This window comes from Cannabis sativa, chromosome 1, assembly GCF_029168945.1.
Source record: "Cannabis sativa cultivar Pink pepper isolate KNU-18-1 chromosome 1, ASM2916894v1, whole genome shotgun sequence".
NCBI classification, from domain to species: Eukaryota; Viridiplantae; Streptophyta; class Magnoliopsida; order Rosales; family Cannabaceae; genus Cannabis; species Cannabis sativa.
Genome location: NC_083601.1, coordinates 14,649,613 through 14,674,575, shown reverse-complemented (window position 1 = coordinate 14,674,575; position 24,963 = coordinate 14,649,613). Strand labels below are relative to the sequence as shown.

Genomic DNA, 24,963 nt, shown 5'->3' with positions numbered 1-24,963 from the left:
AAGGAAGAAAAGACAATTCTAATTGTAACAAGAGAAAAAATTTAATGATTTTTTTATCAATTTTTTTTTATGCATTTTAAATTTTATTCTATTCTACTTTTATTCTTATTCTCATTCTCATTTTTATTTTTATATTTTTATTTCTCCTAATTAAATGCCACTTTAATGATTGGTTGTTTTATTTTTTTATTTTTTATTTATTTTTTTTGAAATAAATGATTGTAGGTTCTTGGTGTATGAATAAAGTAGTAATTTCATCTTTTTAATTTTTTTTTAAGGGAATCTTTTAAAAATATTTAAGCACGAAAGTTTTAAAAGTAGCTTATGATTATTTAACACTATTGGATACGGAATCATCATTCCTTATGTCCAATAAAATAAAAATATAAATAATTGTTGGCAACTTAGACAAATACAAATACATAATATAATATAAAAATAAATTAGATACCCATTTATTTTGGACGGCACGCAAGTTGAAGAGTGACACGATGTAACTAACGATATTTTTCCAATTGCTAAAGTAACTAATGTTTAACATAACACTCAACTGTAATTGGTGTAATATGTATTGAGCTCATTTTATATAAAAACAAATATGACACCAATAGTAATTGAGAATTGCTAAACGAACCACCGTTATATAGAATTGTTAAAAAATAATATTAGTGCTTAATAATTTTTTTTTTATGTCATTTTACTATTAATATAATTAAATATTAAATTTTATATATAAAATTGTTAAAAAATATTATTAGTTCTAATAACAATGTTCTAATAATATTATACCTTATAATAGTGAGTATTACTATTGGGTACACAATTAGCACCCTTAAAATAGTTAGCTATATATTAACTATATTCTCTAAAAGAAATTTATTCTTAAATTATTTGAGATCTAATACTTAATTACACTAATAATAATATAATTATTTAACACTATTGGATATATAAGAGAATGCTCTCATAATATTATACCTTATAATAGTGAGCATTGCTATTGGGTACTACGATTGACACCCTTAAAATAGTTAGCGATATGTTAACTATATTCCCTAAAAGATATTTTTTCTTAAATTATTTGAGACCTAATACTTAATTATACTAATAACAGTATCTTTTACTAATAATATCTTTTAGTAATTCTATATAAGAGCATTGCTAGTATCCATCACTTTCTATAAGTGACGCTTCACGATTAGTTAGCAATATTCTCTAAAAGTTATTTTCTTAAATTATATTAGACCTAATATTTAATTACATCAATAACAGTATAACACCGAAAAAAAAAATACTAGACACTAATAGTAGCTTTCAACAATTCTCATATTATTATTCCAATTACATATCAAATCCCATATATTTTACTAATTAGCAGTAATCATACGAATACCAATGCTTATAGCAATAGGCTGTTTATAATTGAAGAGCTAAATACGATACGTAATAGTTTGCTTATGGCTATGGAAATATTATTGCTCACTCTCTCCTCTCCTCCAACTTACCAACCTTAAACCAATTTTTTTTCTTAAAAAAAAAAAAAAAGAAAAAAGAGGAGCATCACATATTCATCGTCGTACAGTTGTGCAATGATGGGTAACCACCGCCTGGGATCTCCTCTCTTGGCCTATGCCTCTCAAGAAAACAAGAAATGGAGGAAACCTCTCTCCTGTCTCATTACTCTCACTCTCCTTACCCTCATAAGTTAGTTAGCTAATTTTCTTTTCTCTCTTAATTCTCTCTTCTTCTTTTTAAATACCAATTACGAAACAATATCATGTTTTGTGTTATGGGTTTGGGATTAAGGTGAAAAAAAAAAGTCAACTCAGTTTAGTTTTCTTCAGTTAGAGACCAGGTGAAGAAGTTTCAGTGCTTTTTGATACAATTACATAGTTCTTTTGACCAATTTTGTGGTGAATTAGTAAAAGACTGTTCCAAAGCAAATCCACACCACAAATGGTGTCTGTTTATCTCCAAAATTTGTTTTTTATAATAATAAAATCTTAAATACTGGGTTGTTATTTTGTGGCTCTGCTGCTCTTTTGCCTACTTCATTTTGATCTTATTCCATATTTTGTTTTTCCTCAGTCGTGATTCTTCTAGTGCCTGGAAACAACATAAATCTTTGGAAACAGAAAGATGGAAACAAGCATAGTAATTGGATTCAAGTAAATGATGCTGACATAATCGAGTCACAGAAGGGTGTTGTTGCAGCTGATGATGGCCGTTGTTCTGAAGTTGGAGCTTCATTCCTTAGGCAGAATGGTCATGCCGTTGATGCTGCAGTGGCCACCGCATTGTGCCTCGGTGTCGTTAATCCGGCGTCAAGTGGGATCGGAGGAGGTGGTTTCATGATCCTCCGATCTTCATCAACCATGCAAACACAAGCTTTTGACTTCAGGGAAACTGCTCCTTTGGCTGCCTCAGAGGTTTAAAATCTCTCTCTCTCTCTCTCTCTCTCTCTCTCTCTCTCTCTCTCTCTCTCTCTCTCTCTCTCTCTCTCTCTCTCTCTCAATCATATCAATAGTCAATCGTATATGTATCTTTTTCACACTTACGCTTGACTATGCTTTTTGAGGTGTTTGACAAGTGTGACTTCTTGTAAAAATGTGAAATTTCAACAAACAGGATATGTATGCAAATGCACCCGATGCCAAGTTCTATGGTCCACTGTCTATGGGAGTTCCTGGGGAGATAGCTGGTCTACACAAAGCCTGGTTAGACCATGGACGTTTGGAATGGAAGAAGTTGTTCCAACCTGCTATAAAACTTGCTAAAGATGGATTTGTAATTACCCCTTTGCTTGGAGGAAAGATAATTAATAAAGCACAGATGATTTTAAATGACCCTGGATTGAGACAAGTTTTTGCTCCTAATGGGAAGTTGGTAAAAGCTGGTGACACATGCTACAATGTGAAACTTGGCCGTAGTTTAGAGGAAATTGCAGAGCTAGGACCCCAAGCCTTCTATAATGGTTCTATCGGTGAGAAACTGGTCAAAGATGTGAAAGAGGCTGGTGGGATTTTGTCAATGGAGGATTTGAGAAATTACAAGGTGAAGACTATGGATGCCATGGCTGCAGATGTAATGGGCTACACTGTATATGGGATGCCACCGCCTTCAAGTGGAACCCTCGGGATTTCTCTGGTAATGTGTGTTTGCCCAAAATATTTCAAGTTGATACTGCTTAGTAACTATAGTTTTTAATGCTTAAGTGATGCCTTTGGTGAAATAAGGATGTCTTTTATTGTTAGAACAGGTTATGAACATCCTTGATAGTTATGGAAGCTCTGATGCTGCAAAGGGAGATCTTGGTGTGCATCGGTTGATTGAATCGCTAAAGCACATGTTGGCCATACGAATGAACCTGGGAGACCCTGATTTTGTAAATATTAGTAAATATGAAAATCAAATGCTTTCACCAGATTTTGCTAAGCAAATTAAGGAAAGAATATTTGACAATACTACTTTTCCTCCAGAGTACTACATGAACAGGTACTATCCCTTCAGCCTTGATAACTCAATTAAGAGGTCTATGATAATGGTGCCCTAACTACTGAGATCACAAATGGCAGGTGGAGTCAGCTAAGAGATCATGGAACCAGCCATTTCAGCATTGTAGATACAGATCGAAATGCAGTATCAATGACAACAACCGTAAATTTTCCATTTGGAGGTGGGGTTCTCTCCCCTTCCACTGGGGTTGTGCTCAACAATGAGATGGGTGATTTCTCAACACCTACAGAAATAACCCCAGATGAGCTCCCTCCTGCTCCTGCAAACTTTATCAAACCGAACAAGAGACCTTTATCTTCCATGACCCCAATTATTGTCACCAAGGTAAAGAGGAAGAGTTTCAAAGCATCAGACCAGATACTGATGCTAGTAACTATCTTCTTAATAATCCAATTTACCAATTAAATGTGATGTTTTCCCAATTTATTATGCTCCTTGCAGGATAATCAAGTAGTTGGGGTCCTTGGTGGCAGTGGGGGTATGGATATCATCTCTGCGGTTGCTCAGGTTTTTCTTAACTATTTTGTTTTGGGAATGGATCCATTGGCTGCAGTTCAGAGTCCAAGGATCTATCATGAGGTTCCTGAATCGTTTCAAGTCATAGAATTGATATCACTAAGGAAATATCTCCAAATGGCTAATTGATTTTGTGGTTGTGTCTTTGCAGTTAATTCCTAACCAGGTCTCCTATGAGAACTGGACAGTGATATGTGGCAATCACATTGAGCTTTCAGAAGGAACCAAGCTGTTCTTGCAAGAAAGAGGTCATCAAATAGTGCCTAGGGCAGGGGGTGCCATCACTCAGTTTATTGTTCAAACACTACAATCCCCAATTGCCATGGGTAGGAAAAATGTAAAATCTCCTAATGGACAAACACTCTATGGTACACTTGTTGCAGTTAGTGATCCCAGAAAAGATGGAAAGCCTGCAGCCTGTTGAATCAGTTGAATGTTGAAACATCATAAAGTCGAACAGGGTTTTGGCTACACATCAATTGATATCGATTTACAAAATTGTTCCATAATTTACACATCAATTGATATTTTCCAATATGGTCTAATGCCTACTGGGATATTGATTATATAAACCATTTCACGGTGGTGTTTATTATGAACAATGTAAAATTAATAAGATACTTGTAAATTTTGTAATTACAAATGTCAGTTTCTTCTTATTTCGTTGTTTTTAACCTCTTTGTAGTTCACTCCATCCAGTGTCAAAGGCCTTAAAAAAACACTTCCAAACAATCTCATATGCCCCATTTCATGTGATCAAACATTAGTTTTTACAAATAGGGATTGAATTTTATGCTCTTAACTTAATTGCACAAGTATTAACAATAAAGTCAACAATTCCATTGATAACCTCAGACCAAACCCTGGAAGCCCATCTGGAAACTCTTTAATATGTCTTGTCCATCAGTTGTATTGGAGCTAAAATGTTACTCTTGCTTGTTTCCACCACACACCCATTCATTACCATTTCCTCAAGCATGAAATGGGCTTTCTCCAAGTGGAACATGATGTCTAACTCACACTGCAGATTCATGTAGAAAAGTGATTAAAGAAATGGAATTGAACAGATATTTCTAGTTTTACATATAATTTTAAATTCTACACATTCTTAGAATAAAGAACTTACCACATTGCCAAAATGACGGTCCATGGTTTCAACTAATAGATGAATGAATTCCAAAATTGCAAGTTCATTCTGTAACACATATGACAAAAAAGGAGTAAGCAAACAGAGGTTAAGTGTTTATAAATCAAAACAAAACATTATGCTGCTCATATCAGGTTCGTCCAGCATAAAAACTTATATTCTAAGCTCCACCTACTGCAAGAATGGTACATCTTTGAGACAAAAGGCAGAAAGCCAACATCCATTTATAGTATGCAACCATGCATTGGCACATCAATGAAGTGTATGACCACTAACGCAATATCTTATAAGACGTTTCACAAAAGAAATCCCCCCGACTAAAATTGATAGTCCTGCTTAAAATTCTAATCATCCTTTCTATCTGTAAACACGATAATGTTAACTTAAAACTGTCAACCACTGAAACCTCTATCTGAAAGGTTCCTCTTTAAAAAAAAAAAAAAAAGTTGTCACATTTCTTGCCCCACCAACGGCCAATGACTACTATCCTCTCTCTTAAAATGATCCACAAGATTAAGAAGAGACCAATTCTTCAGGCATTTATAAATTATGTGTCTGAAGAGAGTAAATAGTGATTCTACCATTTTCAAGTTCGAAGGATTAAGAAACAGCAGAAGTTGATATTCCATGTGATTTTCATCAACTAAAAATGCCAGCACTTTAAAATAACAAAAGATCTGGAAGCTTACTTCATCATTGTCAACACCAACAAGGAAAAACAGCGAGGCATATCGTCTGTATATAATTTTGTAGTTCCTATGCTCAACAAATGAACACTGTTTAATATATAAAAAAAAAACAAGTCAGCTTCACAAAACATGATTTGTGAAACAATGATATAAACTTGTATATCTAAGTCGCTCAGATATAAACCATAAACAAGCAAAGCAAATCAAGGATCATAATGACTGACGACATCATGATCAAAATTTTATAATCTAAGTTTCACAATACGATATAGAATAACAATAACCAAGGGATTCACTATTTGATCCAGATTCAGAAACTTGGAGACGATAAAACACATAATAATGCATAAGCCGCCGCATAAAGAAACCAATGTCAGAATTTAACAGGATCCGATATTAAGAAGAAAGAATCAAAACAGCGTTTGGTCATGAAATTAAGTAATATCAGCTAGGGATTCCAATTTTTCTAATTTCAAAATTCAAGCATGAGAATTTACTTCGAGTATTCCAAATCAAATTCAATTCCTCAATTATAAAAATCAGAAAATTTCAACTCCTACACCATTCCGTCAAATATGAAAACCAAAACGCTCAATTTTGCTTGCGATCGGGAGATAGAGAGACCTGTTGCTCGGTGCGGGCGAGACATTTGCGGACGATTTCACCCTCAAGAGCACGCCTTTCTTCGAGGGTGAGATACTCGTAGTACTGGGCAAGGCGAGTCTGGCCCTGCTTGTTGACCATCAAGATGAATCTGATCCCCATTTTCGACGGCTTTACTTCTTCCACACACAGATTACAATTGTATGTCTTTACACACAAAATTACCGCCACCTCTTAAGAAATTGATCGTCCTTGCATTCACGTTTTTATTTTATTGAGCTTCTTTTTGCAGTGCCAATTAAAATAATAATAATTAACTATTTTGCACAACAAAATCCCTGCCTTAAGCGTATTTTGACTTTAAAGTCCTTGCCTTTCAAAATTTAGCCCATAACTTCCAAAATTACCAAACATAAATTTTGAGAAGTACTAGAAGACATTAGTGTCTAGCTTTGTTAAGGTATCTTATTATTATTGATGCATATCCAATTCTATATAATTTAATAATATAAAATTATTTATAGAGTATCAATAATCATTAGTAAGATGCAATTTTATTATAGTATTTAGTGGTAATGTTTTACAATTTAAAATGGCTTGAATTTTGAATCTTGCTCGTCGCTGGCCTATTGCTTGGAATCAATAATATAGATTTAGTGGCACCCTTGCTTGGTATATAAACAAAGTATAATTAAGATTTTTGTCTTTTGAACTTTGACATGTACCAAATCATGTCTCTTGAACTTTTAAGGTCGTTAAAAATGTCTCATGAACTATTGAGATTGTTAGATTTAAGGACTTTTGTCTAATTTCATTCAATTTTATTATTTCAGTGATTGTTTATATACTAAATCATGCTCCCTAGACTTTGATATCTACCAAATTATGCCCCTCAAATTTTGACATGTACTAAATCATGGCCCCTGAACTTTATCCATGTTAGACTTTTTTACTAAAATTGGAAAAAAAAATCCTTAAATCTAACAATCTCAATAATTTAGGAGGCATTTTTAACGACCTTAAAATTTCAGGGGGCATGATTTGGTACATGTCAAAGTTCAGGGGACAAAAATTCTAATAAGCCTAAAGAAAATTGTTATTCTATTAGAAAACAAAATTACTATGACACCTATTACGTAATATATAATAGGCTAATTAGGATTTTTTTTCTCCCGAACTTTGACATCTACTAAATTATGCCCCCTTAATTTTTTTGGCCGTTAAAAATTTTCCCTGAACTATTGAGATTGTTATATTTAAGGACTTTTGTCTAATTTCATTCAATTTTACTGTTTCAGTGATTGTTTATGTACTAAACTATGCTCCCCAGATTTTGATATCTACCAAATCATGTCCCTCAAACTTTGATATGTACTAAATCATGCTCCTTAATTTTCATCCATGTTAGAATTTTTTTACTAAAATTAGACAAAAGTTTTTAAATCTAACAATCTCAATAGCTCGGGAAGAATTTTTAATGGCCAAAAAAGTTTAGGGGGCATGATTTGATACATGTCAAAGTTCGGAAGGAAAAAAAACCTAATTAGCCTATATAATATTATCATGAGATGATCTAGTTAAAATTTTTAAAATAATTATTACATAAAAATAGCTAAAAGTTACATTTCTAAGATCACATGCAAATATGTAATAGAATGTGGTCACACTCAAGTTTAACATTCATGACAATAATTAAACATAAACAATAATATTAGAGTACTTCTTTAGTATAGATGTTTGTTTTGTTCCCATATAAAAAGAATATTTGGAGGTGTGATTATTCTCTCTACTTCCACTAGAATTGTTGTGCTCAATAATGAAATTGTTGTGAGTAACCCCAAACCCCTTATCAATTTATTGTGGTTGAACTTGAAGCAACATTAAAAGGGGAGCATGTGTTAATTGTTAGACTAAGAAGCTTAGTCTAACCTTTCAACCCCAGTCTCAAATGAACCAAATTGGTCCATCATATGCCAATTAGATTGGAGTTATTTATTCATTAGGCTCAAATGCCTACCAAAGGGTGCGCATAAATCGACCTAACTCAATGATAACCGACCGATCTAATTATAACCGATCGCCAAACATTGAATATCTAATTATGATCGGATCGAATTGGATGTAATTTTTGAATATCTAATTGGATCGGATGTTAGATGTGATGTCCAAAGATTCAATACATCCAACATACAATCAGACTAATTAGTATTTTTATTTAGTTTGGATGATTAATTAGATTTTATATTATTATACGTAAAATATATATGTATATATAAAAATTAACATTAGATTGGACGGATCTAATCCAATCCAATACATATTGGACCTAAAATGTTAAATGGATCCTAGGTCTAAAATATTTAATAAACCCAAATTAAATCAATAAATATATATAAAATACATCCAGATAGAACCGATCTAATCCAACATCCAATAAATATCGGATCTATTGGATGACTCAATTTAATTGGATCAGATCGGATAGTAAAATTTAACATTCAATATATAATTGAATCGGATCTGAATAGGTCTAAAAATATTAAACATGCCTGTCACCGGATCATTTTGATGTAATTAGTAATTGTAACATACAGGCTCAAGAATAATGATTAGTAATGGTGTAATTCAAGTGTCATTAATTGAATTGAATTGCTGTCCTTGTTATTATTGCTATGAAAATTAACAGTAATAATAGTGTAATTGTGTATGCTGTATATGTAAGAGTGAATTTATATTCATATAATATATTATCTCTTCTAACACTACAAAACTATGAAGAAGCTAACACCCAATATCTTCGAGGGATACACTCATAGTATGCCTTGGGAAATGAAGATCTGAGATGAAGTCATACTGTATAGAGAAGCAAAACAGGACCAGACCTTTAATCATCAGTAGGGGTGTTCGTGGTGCGGGTGGTGCGGTTTTTAACTATTTTTTTAAACCAACCCGCACATGCTGTTTTTCCAATTTTCCAAACCGCACCCACACCCGCACCGCAATACTAAAAAATCGCAAAAACCGCACCGCAAAAAATGATGCGGTGCGGTTTATGCGGTTTGAACTATCACAATTTTTTTTTTAAATCATCATAAAATAATTAAACTATCATTAATATAATTATTCCAAAACACTTAAGAAAATACAACAAATTTGAGACTAATAAAAGTAATAACAACAACAATAAGTCAATAATCTTTTTTAAGTTTCAACAACACACTTAAATCAAAATAACAAACTTGAAACTAATTAAATTCCAACAACAATATAAATGTACAACTAACATACTTTTAGAAATAGATTAAAAATAAAACAAACACAAACTTCCAACTCCAAATTTCAATACACATGTATGGGCTTGGGAATGTTACTAAGAAGAGAGGGTTTGTGAAGAGTTATGGATTTTGCCCTAAGATTTATAGGCTTGGGTTAGGCTCATATGTATGGGCTTAATAAAATAAATATAAAAATTGAAATTTTAAAACATACGGTGCGGTTTGAATCGCGGTTTAATAATTCAAAACCGCAAACCGCATCGTACCCCGCGGTTTGGGAAAAATTCAAACCGCAACCGCACTGCGAAAAATTTCAAACCGCATTTTTTTTGCAGTGCGGTGCAGACAGTTTGAGCGATTTGATGTACACCCCTAATCAGCAGCCAACCTATGTAAGAACAAAAATATCTTATTAGAAAAAGAAAAAACAAAAATTAAACTTACCTAACGAAAATAATTAATTTTGAGATTTTATTATTCATTGGAATTTTCAAAAAAAAAAAGTAGCTAATTAGCATTTTTGCCCCTGAACTTTGACATGTACCAACTCATGTCCCTTGAACTTTTAAGATCGTTAAAAATACCCCCTGAACTATTAAAATTGTTGGATTTAAGGACTTTTGTCAAATTTCATTTAATTTTACTATTTCAAAAATTGTTTATGTACTAAATCATGCTTCCAAACTTTGATATCTACTAAATCATGCCCCTCGAACTTTGACATGTACTAAATTATGCCCTCTGAACTTTCATCCATGTTAGAATTTTTTACTAAAATTAAAAAAAAGAAAAAAAAAGTCCTTAAATCCAACAATCTCAATAATTCAGGGGTTATTTTTAACAACCTTAAAAGTTCAGGGGGCATAATTTGGTACACGTCAAAATTCAGGGACAAAAATCCTAATTAGCCAAAAAAAAATAATAACCAAATATGAAAAATGATCAAAATTTATTGTCATAGTGTTTTTTTTTTCTTTTGAAAATATAGTTTGTTTACTTTTTAATGTTTTGGTTTGGGCGAGAGATTTTATTTTTGGAAAAACATAAGATTGATAATGTGATTTTCATATCCACAATGTACATTTTTTTTTTCTTGAAAGGAAGGCTATATTATTGTTATGTTGAATTTTGGTGAGGAAAGAAAAAAATTAAAAAAAAAAAATGTACAAAGAGAAAATCTTATATTTAGTATGAAAAGGAAAATTATATTGAAAAAAAATTAACATCATGGAAAATTTTGATTTTTTTTTTATTCTCCATGCTTTCTTTTTCCCACCATTTTTCTTACTTTTTTTCTCCATCACCAAAACCCAACATAGACAAAGTAAATGCAGATTCAGAGTGTATATACAGTGACAATTAATTGCAATTTGCACCCATATACATAAAAATGAAATGCAACTTATTTATCAGAGCATTACCATATTATGGTCTCTATACTTACTGATCTAAATTACATGAAACTAATTCCTTTATTCACCAAAATATCTTCTGAAAAAATTTCTTCATCCGTAGCTTGACAGTCTTGCCCCCTTCTATCCTCAACATCTTTGGAACTCAAGAAGCTTGGCTGGTTGGTTGAAGATAGAAGCCTAGCCCACATTCTATCAGTTATTACCACATTGTTTTGTCTCTCAGTGATTCTCTGCAAATGAAATGATTAATATAAGATAACTACAGTCAATGAACCAAAATTGAAAAAGTTCTGTAAGCAAATTGAAGTATGTGGATATAAAGTTTTGTAATAAAAACTAAAAGACATGAACTCACATAGAAAGGAATGTAAGAATGTCTTCCATTGACAGGCCCAACTGTAAAACCAGTGTAACCTGCCATTGCTCCATGAACAGCACTTTGAGCAAGAAGTGTGCAGTAAACATTATCAGAGGCATTGCTAGGAACAGCTCGGATCATGTACGTAGGGTCTGCCAACATAAAGTGCAAATAATCAAGCTCTTAACAAGACAACTCTACTCATTCTCAACTTCTGCAAAATTTTACTTTTATGACCAATTCACAAACCTATGTATTTGAGGTTTATAGCCATCTTCTTTAGTTTAGCAAAATGATCCTGCAAAAAGGGCATTAATTTCTTTTGTTAATAGAGCTAAGCAAACAAAACCAAACCACTAGATCAAATTGGTTATTAGAAGCCAAACCTTGATTTTCTGGGAAATCCATAGGCCAACGTCCTTGAGAAGCTTGTTGCCTGAAGCATCCTCTTTCTCTGCGGGAATGCTTTCAGAGAGAAGCTCTTGCCCAGCTCCTTCTGCTATGACAAGAACCAAATGCCCATTTTCTTTGAGTCGTTTTTCGATGTATTCGAAAAGTCCACCAGGGCCTTCAAGATAGAAGGGTGATTCTGGTATCAAGCAACAATCTACATCTCGGCTTGCAAGAGTTGCATACATAGCTATAAACCCTGCATTGTAGCACCAACATAAGTATTAGTTAGTCCTGTTTGAAATATTTGACTTAGAATAAAAACTAAGACTTAAGTTGAAGGTTTACTTACCACTGTAACGGCCCATTAACTTCACAACACCAATGCCATTCTCAATGCTACATGCTTCAACATGTGCTGCATTAATTGCACGTTGAGCCTCCTCAACAGCAGTGTCAAACCCAAAAGACCTGTCTATAACCTGTCTCATCAACAAAACAACAATCAATCCATTATTTTACAGTGACAACAGGTAAGCAAGCAAGAAAATCTTACCGGAATATCATTATCAATGGTTTTCGGAATCCCTGCAACTGAAACTTTAAGACCACGCCTTTTGATTTCCTGTACAGTAGTACACAACATTTATGCTTACTTTCAATATCAGATTATTCGGATAAAGATGATGGAATCAGTTCTTTGTTCTTTTTTCTAAATATGTTCAATTTATGACACACATATTCTGAAAATATATAATTACCTCAAATATTACAGATGCTCCCCTCTGTGTTCCATCTCCTCCAATTATATAAACCTGGGAAAATAAATTGCCAAACGAAAATTAACATGCGAAGCTTATCATCACAGTCACACTGTTTGAGCTTTTAGAGGCCTTGAACTACAAACCTGATTAATTCCTCGATCTTGAATGCTGTCAACAATTTTTGAGGTATCATGGCCACCTCGAGATGTGCCAAGAATAGTTCCTCCACGTTTATGAATATCATTCACTATCTTAGGATTTAAGGATATGGTATTTCGAGCATAGAAGCCTCTGTATCCTCCCTACACAATTTTATATATATATTATGTTATTTTTGAGATAATAAAGAAGATATACGTAGAAAAAGAAGGGGGAGATTAGATTAATGACTTACATCAATACCCTCGACTGTTTTGACTCCATACATGTAATGCAGCCCACAAACGATTTCTCTAATGACAGTGTTGAGACCAGGACATAGACCCCCACATGTGACTATACAAGCATGAACCTCATCCGATTCAAACCAAACCTTAAACAACAAACAACACCAAATAATCACTCTTTTAACTGAATGTTGTTTCATTAATTAAACTCTTAATTTCTTCTTCCAACAAACGTTAATCACATACCTTTTGACGGGGTCCCGCTCGCCGGAAATGTATTCCTTTTGGACTCTTTTTGTGCACAACAATCTATTGTGGCAAAAAACACAAAGCACAATTAAGTCAAACTCACAAGCCAAAACATAAAAGAAGAATAAGAAGATGATGAAGAAAAAGCTGACCTTTTGAGTAACAGTATCATCTTCATTCACAAAGTATTGCCTGGAAAATCAAAGCCCATTCCACCAATTGTCAGTGTCAAACGAAATCTCTACATATAATTGCAAATAAATAAAAAAAATATGAAAATTCAGAGAAAGGAAAATTAGAAAATACTTCACAACAGAGTATGCCGGATTGTCTTGCAATTGATTTGAATGGGTCTGTCACACATCAAATATTGTCATATTGTTATTATTTAATTAAAAAAAATCAAAGAAAGAATACTAATTTGCTTAAATAACAAAAAAGTTGACTTTTTTAATCTTTTTAGTTAAACACAAGAAGAGCTTTTGTATTAACCCAGCTTTAAATAAAATGAAAAAAAAAAAAGTTTAGATAGAAAGTGGCGTACAGGAAGATCGGGGATATAATCAGAAAAATGAGGCACATCTTCAAGTACATAACCTCCTTCACCAACCACAACCTTGTGCTTCTGATCAATAACTGAATTAGACCCCATCCGGACCCGACAAAACCCGACCCGGAGAACACGTACGGTATGGCGAGGCTTTTGTTAAGGGAAAGCGATCAAAGTGAGAGCAGGGAAGAAAAGCGTACGACAACGACAACAGAAGAGAATAAGAAGAACGAGAATGAATTTGAGGAATGAGTGGCTGAGTGAAGCGCCATATTTATAGGAGACCAGACGGTAGTTGACCAAATGATCAGAATTGGGAAGGGAAGGAATTGATAATCTGGGTCAAATAGGAGAATACAGAGGCAGAGCAAGCTGTATTGGGTTTGGTTTTAGTTTTGGATTTGATTGGATTGGAGGACCAAAGAAACGAAAACAGGTGGCTCAAAGCTTCCAAGTTTTAATATACTTCCTTTTTGGGAGACATTGAGGAAATGATGATGAAGGTAGAAAAGGAGAGGTCCTCGTTTCACATTCACAATCTCTTGGAGAAAATATGGCAGGGACATTATTGGAAATCTATCAGTTCTATTCTAGAAATTTGCGTTCAATCTTACTTTTTTTCTTTAACAAAATAAAATAAATTCTTTCTTTCTCTAATTCTTAAAATATGTATATATAAAATTATTAAAATAAAAAATTATTTTAAATATATCAAAATAAAATTAATTTATGGCATGTTTAACTTTCAGTTTTATAATTTTAAAATTTCTGTACTTACATTTACATTGATTCAAGTTATTAAATTTTTATTTTTCAAAACAAATTTAATTTAAATATGCTAATAAAAAAATAACGTAAATAAAAAAATTGAGTTTTATAATATGTTAAAATTATTTAAAATTAAATTTATTGACGTGTAATTTTCTTAATATAATTTAACTATAGTTCATCAAATTTTTGCAACAAAAAAAAGTTAAAAGATAACACTTCACCAAGACAATAATTGTGGGGAAAAAAAATATTTGTCTATCTGAAAATAAAATAACTTTTGATGTCTTGGACCGGAGCTTGAGAGAAAAGAAATTTGAATAATCAAAATCAGAGATATGGTTCAATCAAAACATGTCTTGTTGAGTAATTTCCTTCTCTTTTTTCAAATATAAAATATATATAACCCGGAAAACGACAGTTATGACCCGAACTTTCTTCGGGTGGAATATTCTTGCGAGATACTGTCATACTGACTATAGTTGGCCGCCGTAGCATCACTCTATTTTTGTTTTTTTTATCTGATTATTATTATTTTATTTTTCTCAAATGCTATTATTTTGTAGTATATAATACTATTTTTGTCAATCATATAGCATTATATACTTATTTGAGCCACAAAAGAAAAAGAAAAAAAAAAGTGATATAGATATTATATGTTTAATATTTTACATCTGGTTGATTTTTAATATATGTAGATCAGTCACCAGCAGCCAACATCCGATAGTGCTAACATGTGAGTTTTTCTTCTAGATTGAATGACATGTGATCAATTAAATCATGGCACTTCTTTCCTCAGAAGAACATTGTTTTTTTTTATTATTTTTGATCTCAATTAAATATTCAATACTTAACAGTTGGGTCAATTTACACACACCCTTACTTATAAAAAATCATAAGAGAGATTTGAAAGCACATAAGAGAGCATTCTCTCTTTTATACTGAGCTCATTTGAACAAGTGAACTATAAAATGAAGTTTGAAATTATGGACAAATCATCAGTATACATTAATTGCTCAATTATGACATTAATTTGTTTTGATTAAAGTACATTTCAGAATTGGATAATTGTATCAATCACCAACGACCACTTTTTATTTATCGTTGTTATTATTTTTATTTGAAGTGAGATTCTAGAAGAAACATATTTTCCAAAGTGGCTGGCTTCACAGTTCCAGTTCACAATTCACGATTCCACATGTAGTCCGTGGCTGCCTCGAGGGGTAAAAACTAAAACGTAGCCCAAATTGTAGTTGGCAGAAGAGACGCAGACGGGGGACGTTTCTATTAATGGGATTTTTTTTCTTTTTCTTTTACTGAGGGTATTAATGGGACTTTAATCGACATTAATAGTCCTATTTCCACCATATCATTTTCATCTACTTTCTAGAATTTTGCTCCACTTCAATCAGTACGCCACCTGTATGGTCACCTTTTCTTCTGCACAAAATAGAAAATACATACACATGCACCAATTTTTTTAAAATAAACAATAAAAATATAACTAAATATACTTGATACACATAACAATAGTATTTTACCTAAATTTGTGAACAATACCAATTCAAGCAGAATAATGTCTCAGAAACCGCACAAAATGTTTTATTCCAAATCTAAAAAAAATTAAAAATAAATATAAATATAAATACTACTATTTTTGAAAGGGATTTAAAGAGGATGAAACAAAATAAAATAATAATAAAAGAGATATTAGAGAATAAATGGAAACTAACCTGTCATTAGTGGTTTGGTGGTGGTTTTCCGGCGTTGATGGTGGTACATAGTGGTTCTTCAATGCTACCTTTAGAAGCGATGACAATAAATAAATAAATAAATATAAATATATGTGTAGAAGAAAAATATATAAAAAAAAAATGCAACAAAAACTTACCCAAAATCACTTCGCTCGGCATTCCCCTGGGTGGGCGGTGGCAGAGGAGGTTGAAGAAGAGAAAAGATTGAAAGATTGAGTAGAGAGAAAAAGAAGAAGAGAGAAGAGGGTAGATAGACAAAATGAGCTAGCTCCCAAGGATATTTTTGGTTATATAAATAGAATTACCCACGGGTCCCCCGCTATTAGTGTGTGCCGCCAGCAATAACATAACTGTAATAAATATTTTGTTATTAGCGATGGACTCCGCTGCTTCTTTTTTAAACTCAGAAAGCAGGGACTTTCTTGCACTTTCGTCTCTCTCTATTAGCAGCAGCACCCTCTACCACTACTAATAAAGTTTCCGCTTACTATACTTAAAAAAACTAATAAATTAAGGGTATTTAGTAGAACTTTTATTTTTTAATATTTTAATTATAAAACTAAAAATAAAATTTGTTTTTTTTTGATAAATAGAGACTTTTATTAAAGAAAAAAAAAAACACTAATAGCCACAACATGGGGCACATCTCTTAACAAACCATAAGCCTCAACTTTAGTCTCCCTAGCCGAGCGAGCTAGTCTATCAGCTAAGACATTCTCGACCGAGGTACATAAGACACAACAATTTTGTTATAAAAGACTTACAGAGGTTCAAACAAAACGTAAACAAGGAAAAAGTGCACCAACCAAATGGTAAAGTCCTAGCTACAAAAACAGTAGCAGCTGCCATAGAATTCGTTTCAATTTAGACATTTGACACCTCTTTCTCCAAAGCTAAATATGCAGCGCCAATTCCCCTTCAAGTACCCCGTAGACTTTAGAAAACCCCACAGAAACCCAAGAATCCACGATTGTTTGACCGTGAGTGTGAACATCAGCAAAACCAGCCTTCCCGCACAACAGATGCATCAACTTTACAGCACCAGAGACCCTTCTCTTGGAGCGAAACAGGCCCCTTCACCTCTGCATCATACACGACCCTTTGATCAAACCACAGCCGATTCTGCATGAAGTCATTAGTTCTCAAGAGGCAATCCTTGTACACCAAATCCAAATCACTCATTCGGTCATTGAAAATCCCATCATTGCGCCATTTCCACAGGATTTCACAAACACAGGCAATGCAGACTTGAGTTTCTTCATCTTTCAAACTGCTCCACCATGATTCGAAATCCATCAGATTAGCCCAATTAAAACAATCAATCCTTATGCACCTTCTGAACCAAATTCCACGAGAGAAAAAACATTGACAATACAAGTGAAAAGTAGTTTCAATTTCCATTTGGCAGTAGTCACAAATTTGGTGCTCCTTTTGGAAGAAGCCAAGCTTACTCTTGGTGGGAAGGATATCTGAGAAGAGATTCTAGCAGAAAAGTTTCAATCAAGGATGAATTCTCATCTTCCAAAGCTTTTCCCATAACCTCTTTGTTGGAATATGTTTTACTAGAATCTAGATTTACTACCATGTATGTTATTTAACATCCTAAATATGAATTTTTAAAACAATATAATTTAAACACATATAAAGTTTGAGAAACCTTACAGTGGTTGCAGCGGAATTAAATGACTCGTTCCGCTCAGATCTCTAACTCTTGTATCCTTTCTGTAGTAGAGTATCACCAAGATTTGAGCCCGAAACTCCTTCCTTGTGTTTGGATTCTTCACAATCTTACACGCTATGATTGAGGACTTACTTAATATGTGTGGGCATGCACTCAATCGCTAAGGCTTGAAATTATTTGTGAAGAGAAGCTATGGTGTTTCGAAATTGATGAGAAAGAAGAAGGAAGATGTCTCATCAAACCTAGAGAGAAAACTAGGTTTTTAGCTTTGGAGGCATTAGTTGGATAATGAGACCATAGCCTTCCTTTTATACTATTCTCCAATAAGGTTAGGGTTAAATTATTAGGAATAAAAAATTGATAAAAATAGAGTGAAAATTAGCACATATGGCTGGCCACTTAATGGGCCCCATACAAATTTAGTTTTTGCCATTTTTCTCAACTATTTTATCTATTTTTCACAAATACCATTTTTTTGCAACTTCAACCATATAAATGCCAAAACTATTTATTTAATAATTAAAATAACTATCAAATAAAATTATTATTTATAATATTTATTAATTAGACTCCATAAAGTCTCTTAATTGACAAATAAACCCCAAAACACTATTTCTTCACAATCAAGTCATATCTTAGTGAAAAAAAATTCATAAACTAGACATAGTCTAATTTTAGAATTATAATTGATTAACTAAAATCAATTAACTGAGTCTTACAAGCAGTTTGTCTCAACTAGTATGGGGACCATGGGCCTATATAACCGAGCTTCCAATAAGCAGATCTAGAATTTACAAAGTAAATCCACTAACTTATTAATTCCTCATTGTATCCACCATAGAATTTGAAATTGCACTCTCAGTTAATAGAACGCTCTATATTTTCCACGATATAGATACGCTATTAATTATCCATTGTTATAATCCCAATAATCAGTGATCCTCTATAGATGATCTACATTGCATAAGAACAAAATTACTGTTACACCCTTTCAATGTATTTTATCCTTAAAACACTTGGCCATCTATAAATGATATTTTAGTGAACTAATATAATCACTAAAATGAGCGCTCTATCACTTATTTCTATTTAGCCTAGCTCGAAGGAAATCATCGTTTCACTTCTATGTCCGGATAAAAGCTATAGATTCTATATTTATGATTAGCGCTCCCACTCAATTGTACTACCATGTTCCCAAAATGTACGTATCACCCAGACCAAAGGTAGGCTTAACTAACAAATCAAAGAACACAAATAACACTCTTGAGATCGAACCTAACAATATTAGGATTAAGATCATTTGATCTAAGATCAACTAAGTGATATTGAATTGAATAGATATTACGATAAATTTATCATATCTAATCCAAGTTCAACATCGGTCGCTTCCAATGTATATTCCATACATATGATACTGGTAAACTTTGCCAATGCCATGGAAAGGACATAACACTTATCCAAGGTGTAAGTAAACCTATCGCTGATTATCATGGCAGTCTAAATCCAGTGAACTGACAAATCAGGGAATTAAACTTTTGAACATATAATCATGATTATATTCCACTGTGCTGACAACACTATAATCAAGAACAAATACATATGTTCTGGATTTAATAGAATTTATACATTAAATATAAACATGAAATAAATCATATGAACCGTGCAACATAAAATGATTTCTAATCTTTATTAATTAGTAAATCTGATTATATTAAAATGAGTTTTATTTAGGGCACAAAATCCAACACTGTTTGGCTCTTTAAACTCATGTTGTTGACTTATCCAATACGCACTTTTGACCAAGAACTTACCCGACTTCGCAGCCTTCCAAAATAGGATATCAGAACCCTCATTCAGAGGTTTGATCCTTAGAATATCAGCAGCAATCTCCACTGCAAAACACGAATCAGCCTTTCATTCTAGATACGAGAACCATCTTGAAACAGATCATTAACCTTCCAAGGTGTGCTTGGATGGAGCGGGTATCTTGATCGCTGATGGATCGTGTGAAATATGGGATAGGCCATGGATCCCATGGAAGGGTTTCGATGATATCAAAGTAAAATTTGTATTTTTAAAAAATAAAAAAGTTTTCTATAACTACTTTTGTTTGTTAGTTTTAAAAACAAAAAACAAAAATGTGTTCTATAACTTTTATTTTTATTTTTATGTTTTAATTTTATTTAATCGGGTCCAGATTTGGGTTAGGGTCGAGGTTGGAGTCTGAGCTTCAAAATATTATTAAAAAAAAATATAAAAACATTGAAAGTAATTTTTTTGTTTTCAAAATTTTTAAAATTTTAATTCTCAATTAAAAAATTAAAAAGTCAAAATAGTTTTATATAACATGGTTTTAAAAAATATTTTGATTTTTTTTAATTAAAAAAAATTACTAAATGCACTTTAATATTTACAAACTATTAAGGGATTACGAAATTCGCCAATAATAACTCTATTATTAGTTCATGTCTAATTCTGTCTTTTTTTTTTTATTATTATTATCTTTTATATATTAAATAAGCTATTTTTAAATTGTATAAAAAATGGTTAGTGGGCCAGACAGATAGCACTACACGTTGCCTGCATTAAAGATGGCCTTAGAGGCAGAGTTCCTCCATCCCCTATAATACTAACATTTCTTTTATGACATGCATGTTTACTATACAGTATTCAGAATCAGAATAATTTAATGGAGAAATGTAACAGAATAAATGTAAAATAATCGGAATCAATATTTGTAATATGTTGTTTACTAATTTTTTTTGGAAATGGAATAGTTATGATTTATCTTGTTTACTTTATTAGGAAACATAATCAGAATGCTTAAATTGACTAAATTACCCTTTTGAGTTAAACTACATTATATGGTAGTTATTTTGTAAGATATATTTTCAAGGACAAAATTGTCATTAAAAATAAAATAAAAATAATTTAAATCCATTACCCTTAATGGCATTCCTTATAAAATTGGTAGGGGAAGTTCTCCCTTTCTTTTCTCTCTTATTTAATCAAGTTCTCCATTTCTTAATTTTAATAATATAATGGCATGTTTACTAATAAGTAATGGGAATCAATGATAAGGTAATCATTCTCTTACATTTTGTTTACTTACATTATTAAAATTAGGAAATGGAGAACTTGATTAAATAAGGGAGAAAAGAAAGGGAGAACTTCCCCTACCAATTTTATAAGGAATGCCATTAAAGGTAATGAATTTTAATTATTTTTAATTTGTTTTTTAATATTAAATATATAATGACAATTTTGTCCTTTAAAATATATCTTACAAAATAACTACCATATAATATAGTTTAACTCAAAAGGGCAATTTAGTCAATTTAAGCATTCCGATTACGTTTCCTAATAAAGTAAACAAGATAAATCACAACTATTCCATTTCCAAAAAAAATTAGTAAACAACATATTACAAATATTGATTCCGATTATTTTTTCATTTATTCCGTTATATTTCTCCATTAATTTATTCTGATTCTAAATACTTTATAGTAAACGTGCCATAAATAAACAAATGTAAATGAATGATTACCTTATCATTAATTCCCATTACTTATTAGTAAACATAGTAGTGGATGTATATTGTCTATATGAAAAATTTGTAAAGATTTATATTTACACTTATATTGTGATGAGAATTTTTTAGCTAAACTTAGAATATCTATTCAATATATTTTACCCTTTCACTATTGGAGAACATTGTCCCACATGGATTAAATGTAAAAGTATTGAGCCATATATAAGAACATGGGCTACTCCACTCATTGCCAATTGGTTTTGAGATGGAACCTCATGATTCTCAACATGATATCAGAGCCATATCCCTAGCCGGCTTTTGATCCACACCTGTCCAGATGGTTAGCCAGCCGCACGAGATCTAGATGGTACAAAGACGCCTAAGATGTGATAAGGTGATTCAAGATTGGTGAGGAAAAATAGCTACCATCTTGAGGGAGGATATTGGAGAACATTGTCCCACATGGATTAAATGTAAAAGTATTGAGCCATATATAAGAACATGGGCTACTCCACTCATTGCTAATTAATTTTGAGATGGAACCCCATAATTCTCAACACTCACATAATATGCAATTTTCAAATGCAGATTGTTAAAGCAATACACAATTGATTTTTAATGTGTAACTATCAATTAACATGAAAAGTTCAATACCATATTGTAGGAGTATTCACTTTAACTCATATGGTAAAGTTATTATTATTTACAATTTCATTTTAAGTTTTATTGTATGATATTGTAGGAGCATGATACAAGTGGGACAGTTTCCCATCCAGTTTTGAAGGCAGCTGCTCTCCAATATAACCACCACTTTTGTACCCATCTTCATGAGCTTCAATGCAAATGTCAATTACCTTTTTGTACATGGGGTCTTCTACATAAAACCCTTCTCCCATAAATTCATCAATATTCATCCACTGAATTAATTATTACCCAAAACAAAACACAATTAAACCAAGAAATATTTAATAAAATAACAAAAACTAAGAAAACAAATAATAATTAGAAGTATCAACAAACGACAATGGTTTTGATTGATACCTTTGCAGCTTGGATTTCTTTCTCGTCGATTTTGATATCAAACGACATTGGTTTCAGCATGCAAATAAAGAGAAGGTCCGAATTCTCAAAGGCCATTAGATGTGCGTGTCTTTGATTTTTTGCATTGCAAAAACAAAAATGCAAACGACAAGTTATTGTTTTACGGGGAAAAAAATGATGTCGTTTTGGGTTATCTAATTAAACAGAGATGTGATCAAAAGCCTAACCTGAAAGCAACTATTTCTAAGAAAACAGTGTCAATCTGTCGTATAAAAGGAGAGAAATATTAGTATTACAGAATACTACATTTTTTTTTATTAGGAAAAGAAAATATCAAATATGAACATTATATTCGTAACTATATATCTTACTCCAGTTTCCTCTCTCACTTCTCTTACAGCTCCAGAATGTATGTCTTCAGACTGAAATTAATCAAATTAAAATAAAATTAGCAAGCAGAAAACATATAAGTAACTATTCATTAAACAAAATAATAAAGAGTAGTAAATATTTGACCTTGTTAACGTAACCAGTAGGTAACTTCCACATATCAGAGCAACTATAAGGGCACTTCTCTTTTACCACAAGAACCTAAAATTAATAAAAATTGAGCATTTTAAAAGACATTGAATTTGGTACTTTTCCAAATACATTTTCTTCTCTTTTTTTTTGGTACCTCTCTTTTGTGATTGATCACAAATCCACAAACCCCTATTTGATGAGAAGGGCTAGATGGAAGCAAGCAAACTTCGTCTGGAATCCAATATGTTAACATAACATATCCTGATTCAGCATGGTGATAATTAAAACCTTCCTGAAAATTTCAAAAAAACCAAATAATATTATTATAATAATAATAATAAGATCTTGTTGTGTAGTAATAAGTATTGGAGATGGTTAATTTGGTACCTGTATAGCTATAGGGACTAACTCAGCTTGTTCTAGCAGAATTTTTAGCCATACTCCTTTCTTCCCCTGCCATTTATTAATTTCAACACACTTATAATTTACTCATCACTAGTTGTCACATTTTACTTGATCAAATATTATTGTAATGTTATGAATTAGTGACCTTTGACTTCCAGTAGGAGAGAGAGATCCGAAGAGCAGAAACAAAAGCATTTGCACTTAAAGGCAAGCTGTTTGGATTAATAACGACACCATTATAATCGTCGTTCCATGCATCAAGCAACTCCATTGTTGTCGTTTGTGAAGATACATTTGGAGTCATTACATGAATAACTGTTTTCTTGAGCATATGAGTATGAGTATGACTACTACCACCCTTACCAGCCTCTTGATGAAACGTCAATAATGGATCATTATAAGAATACAGACTCATCCGGTTTTTGATCAAGAGAATATTATTCGTCTGTGAAAAACCTGCCCCAATATTATAAGCAACTGAAATCAAATAAGCTGATTTTCCTGATTGATTAATAATAGAAATGAGAAAACTTGATCATCTTTTAGTATACTAATTAATAAGTAAAAGAAAAACACATACCCTTTGGAAACAAGTCGTGAGAGTTATAGAGTGGCCATTTTGAGACTCCCATTGTTGCCATTGCCATCGACATATTATATATTCCCTTTTTGTTGCAGCAAATTATAACACACACATTCATTCATATATAAAACAGATATATTTGTATATATATAGCCTTGAGAAATAGTATGTTACAGATTGAATAGAATAGAATTTTGCAGAACAAGTGGTTTGTTTCTGATAATATTGTCGAATAATTTTGAGCTATATATAAATATATAATAATAAATAACCATATGACACAAAACTCTAAAAAGAACATTAGCAATATGTGTAAACTAAAAGCAAATTATTATAGGAAGATCAAGTTGAATAGTTGAATGAATGAATACTAGTCAGTGTCTTGAAGATGAGAATATTATGTTTCGATGTTCATATACATCATTATGTTATTATATAAGTTACATCAACATACGTGAAATAATGAGAACTGATCAGACGACTGTTCTTTAGTTTAAGTTGTATTCTTCAAGCTTTTGATTTTCATAATTTTATGACATAACAATATGCATGATTCATTTTCGTGTTATTAATATGAAGGTCAACATTGCATTTTGGCATAAGAATCATATAATTGGAACAAGAATCGATTAAGAATCACAATAAGCTTTGGATTTGTAAAGGAATAGTTGTGAGATGCTGTTGCAAGTTGGGGCAATTAGTGGCTGAATTGAGAACATTAGATCAACCCCACAAATTGCTATGTTTTGCTACCTCTCTAGAGTTTTAAAATATGGACTATTGGTAAATTAAAAGTTAGTTTACATTAATGTGGTTAAG

General features: G+C 32.1%; 4 protein-coding genes across 6 annotated transcripts; 1 reads left to right on the top strand and 3 right to left on the bottom strand.

The window, feature by feature from the left end:
• Positions 1 to 1,388: 1,388 nt before the first annotated feature.
• On the top strand, positions 1,389 to 4,691 carry LOC115705000 (glutathione hydrolase 3). Of its 2 annotated transcripts, none has more exons than XM_030632228.2 (7): positions 1,389 to 1,704; positions 2,089 to 2,429; positions 2,629 to 3,147; positions 3,260 to 3,495; positions 3,576 to 3,840; positions 3,958 to 4,095; positions 4,184 to 4,691. In XM_030632228.2, exons 1-7 carry the CDS (start codon positions 1,590 to 1,592, stop codon positions 4,454 to 4,456), a joined length of 1,887 nt encoding a protein of 628 aa, XP_030488088.2. In that variant the 5' UTR covers positions 1,389 to 1,589; the 3' UTR covers positions 4,457 to 4,691. The 2 variants fall into 2 exon arrangements, with proteins under 2 accessions (XP_030488088.2, XP_030488089.2); XM_030632229.2 differs by lacking the exon at positions 1,389 to 1,704 and adding an exon at positions 1,721 to 1,855.
• Positions 4,692 to 4,754: 63 nt separating this feature from the next.
• On the bottom strand, positions 4,755 to 6,895 carry LOC115705001 (AP-4 complex subunit sigma). The gene is made up of 4 exons (XM_030632231.2): positions 6,493 to 6,895; positions 5,869 to 5,955; positions 5,159 to 5,227; positions 4,755 to 5,053 (listed from the first exon to the last, which is right to left on the bottom strand). The coding sequence occupies exons 1-4, from the start codon at positions 6,631 to 6,633 to the stop codon at positions 4,919 to 4,921; spliced, it is 432 nt and encodes a 143-aa protein (XP_030488091.2). The 5' UTR covers positions 6,634 to 6,895; the 3' UTR covers positions 4,755 to 4,918.
• Positions 6,896 to 11,112: 4,217 nt separating this feature from the next.
• LOC115705721 (ATP-dependent 6-phosphofructokinase 6) lies at positions 11,113 to 14,459 on the bottom strand. Its single transcript, XM_030633134.2, has 13 exons — positions 13,853 to 14,459; positions 13,615 to 13,661; positions 13,461 to 13,500; positions 13,306 to 13,368; positions 13,068 to 13,205; positions 12,817 to 12,975; positions 12,671 to 12,724; positions 12,466 to 12,534; positions 12,262 to 12,391; positions 11,906 to 12,168; positions 11,769 to 11,817; positions 11,517 to 11,671; positions 11,113 to 11,391 (listed from the first exon to the last, which is right to left on the bottom strand). The coding sequence occupies exons 1-13, from the start codon at positions 13,958 to 13,960 to the stop codon at positions 11,200 to 11,202; spliced, it is 1,467 nt and encodes a 488-aa protein (XP_030488994.2). The 5' UTR covers positions 13,961 to 14,459; the 3' UTR covers positions 11,113 to 11,199.
• A 7,746-nt stretch (positions 14,460 to 22,205) lies between these two features.
• LOC115707166 (nudix hydrolase 8) lies at positions 22,206 to 24,356 on the bottom strand. 2 transcript variants are annotated; one of them, XM_030635032.2, is made up of 9 exons: positions 24,142 to 24,356; positions 23,707 to 24,017; positions 23,544 to 23,609; positions 23,311 to 23,448; positions 23,151 to 23,225; positions 22,994 to 23,056; positions 22,862 to 22,896; positions 22,635 to 22,743; positions 22,206 to 22,510 (listed from the first exon to the last, which is right to left on the bottom strand). In XM_030635032.2, the coding sequence occupies exons 1-9, from the start codon at positions 24,260 to 24,262 to the stop codon at positions 22,310 to 22,312; spliced, it is 1,119 nt and encodes a 372-aa protein (XP_030490892.2). In that variant the 5' UTR covers positions 24,263 to 24,356; the 3' UTR covers positions 22,206 to 22,309. The 2 variants fall into 2 exon arrangements, with proteins under 2 accessions (XP_030490892.2, XP_030490893.2); XM_030635033.2 differs by having other exon boundaries at positions 23,006 to 23,056; positions 24,142 to 24,349.
• Between the last annotated feature and the right edge of the window lie 607 nt (positions 24,357 to 24,963).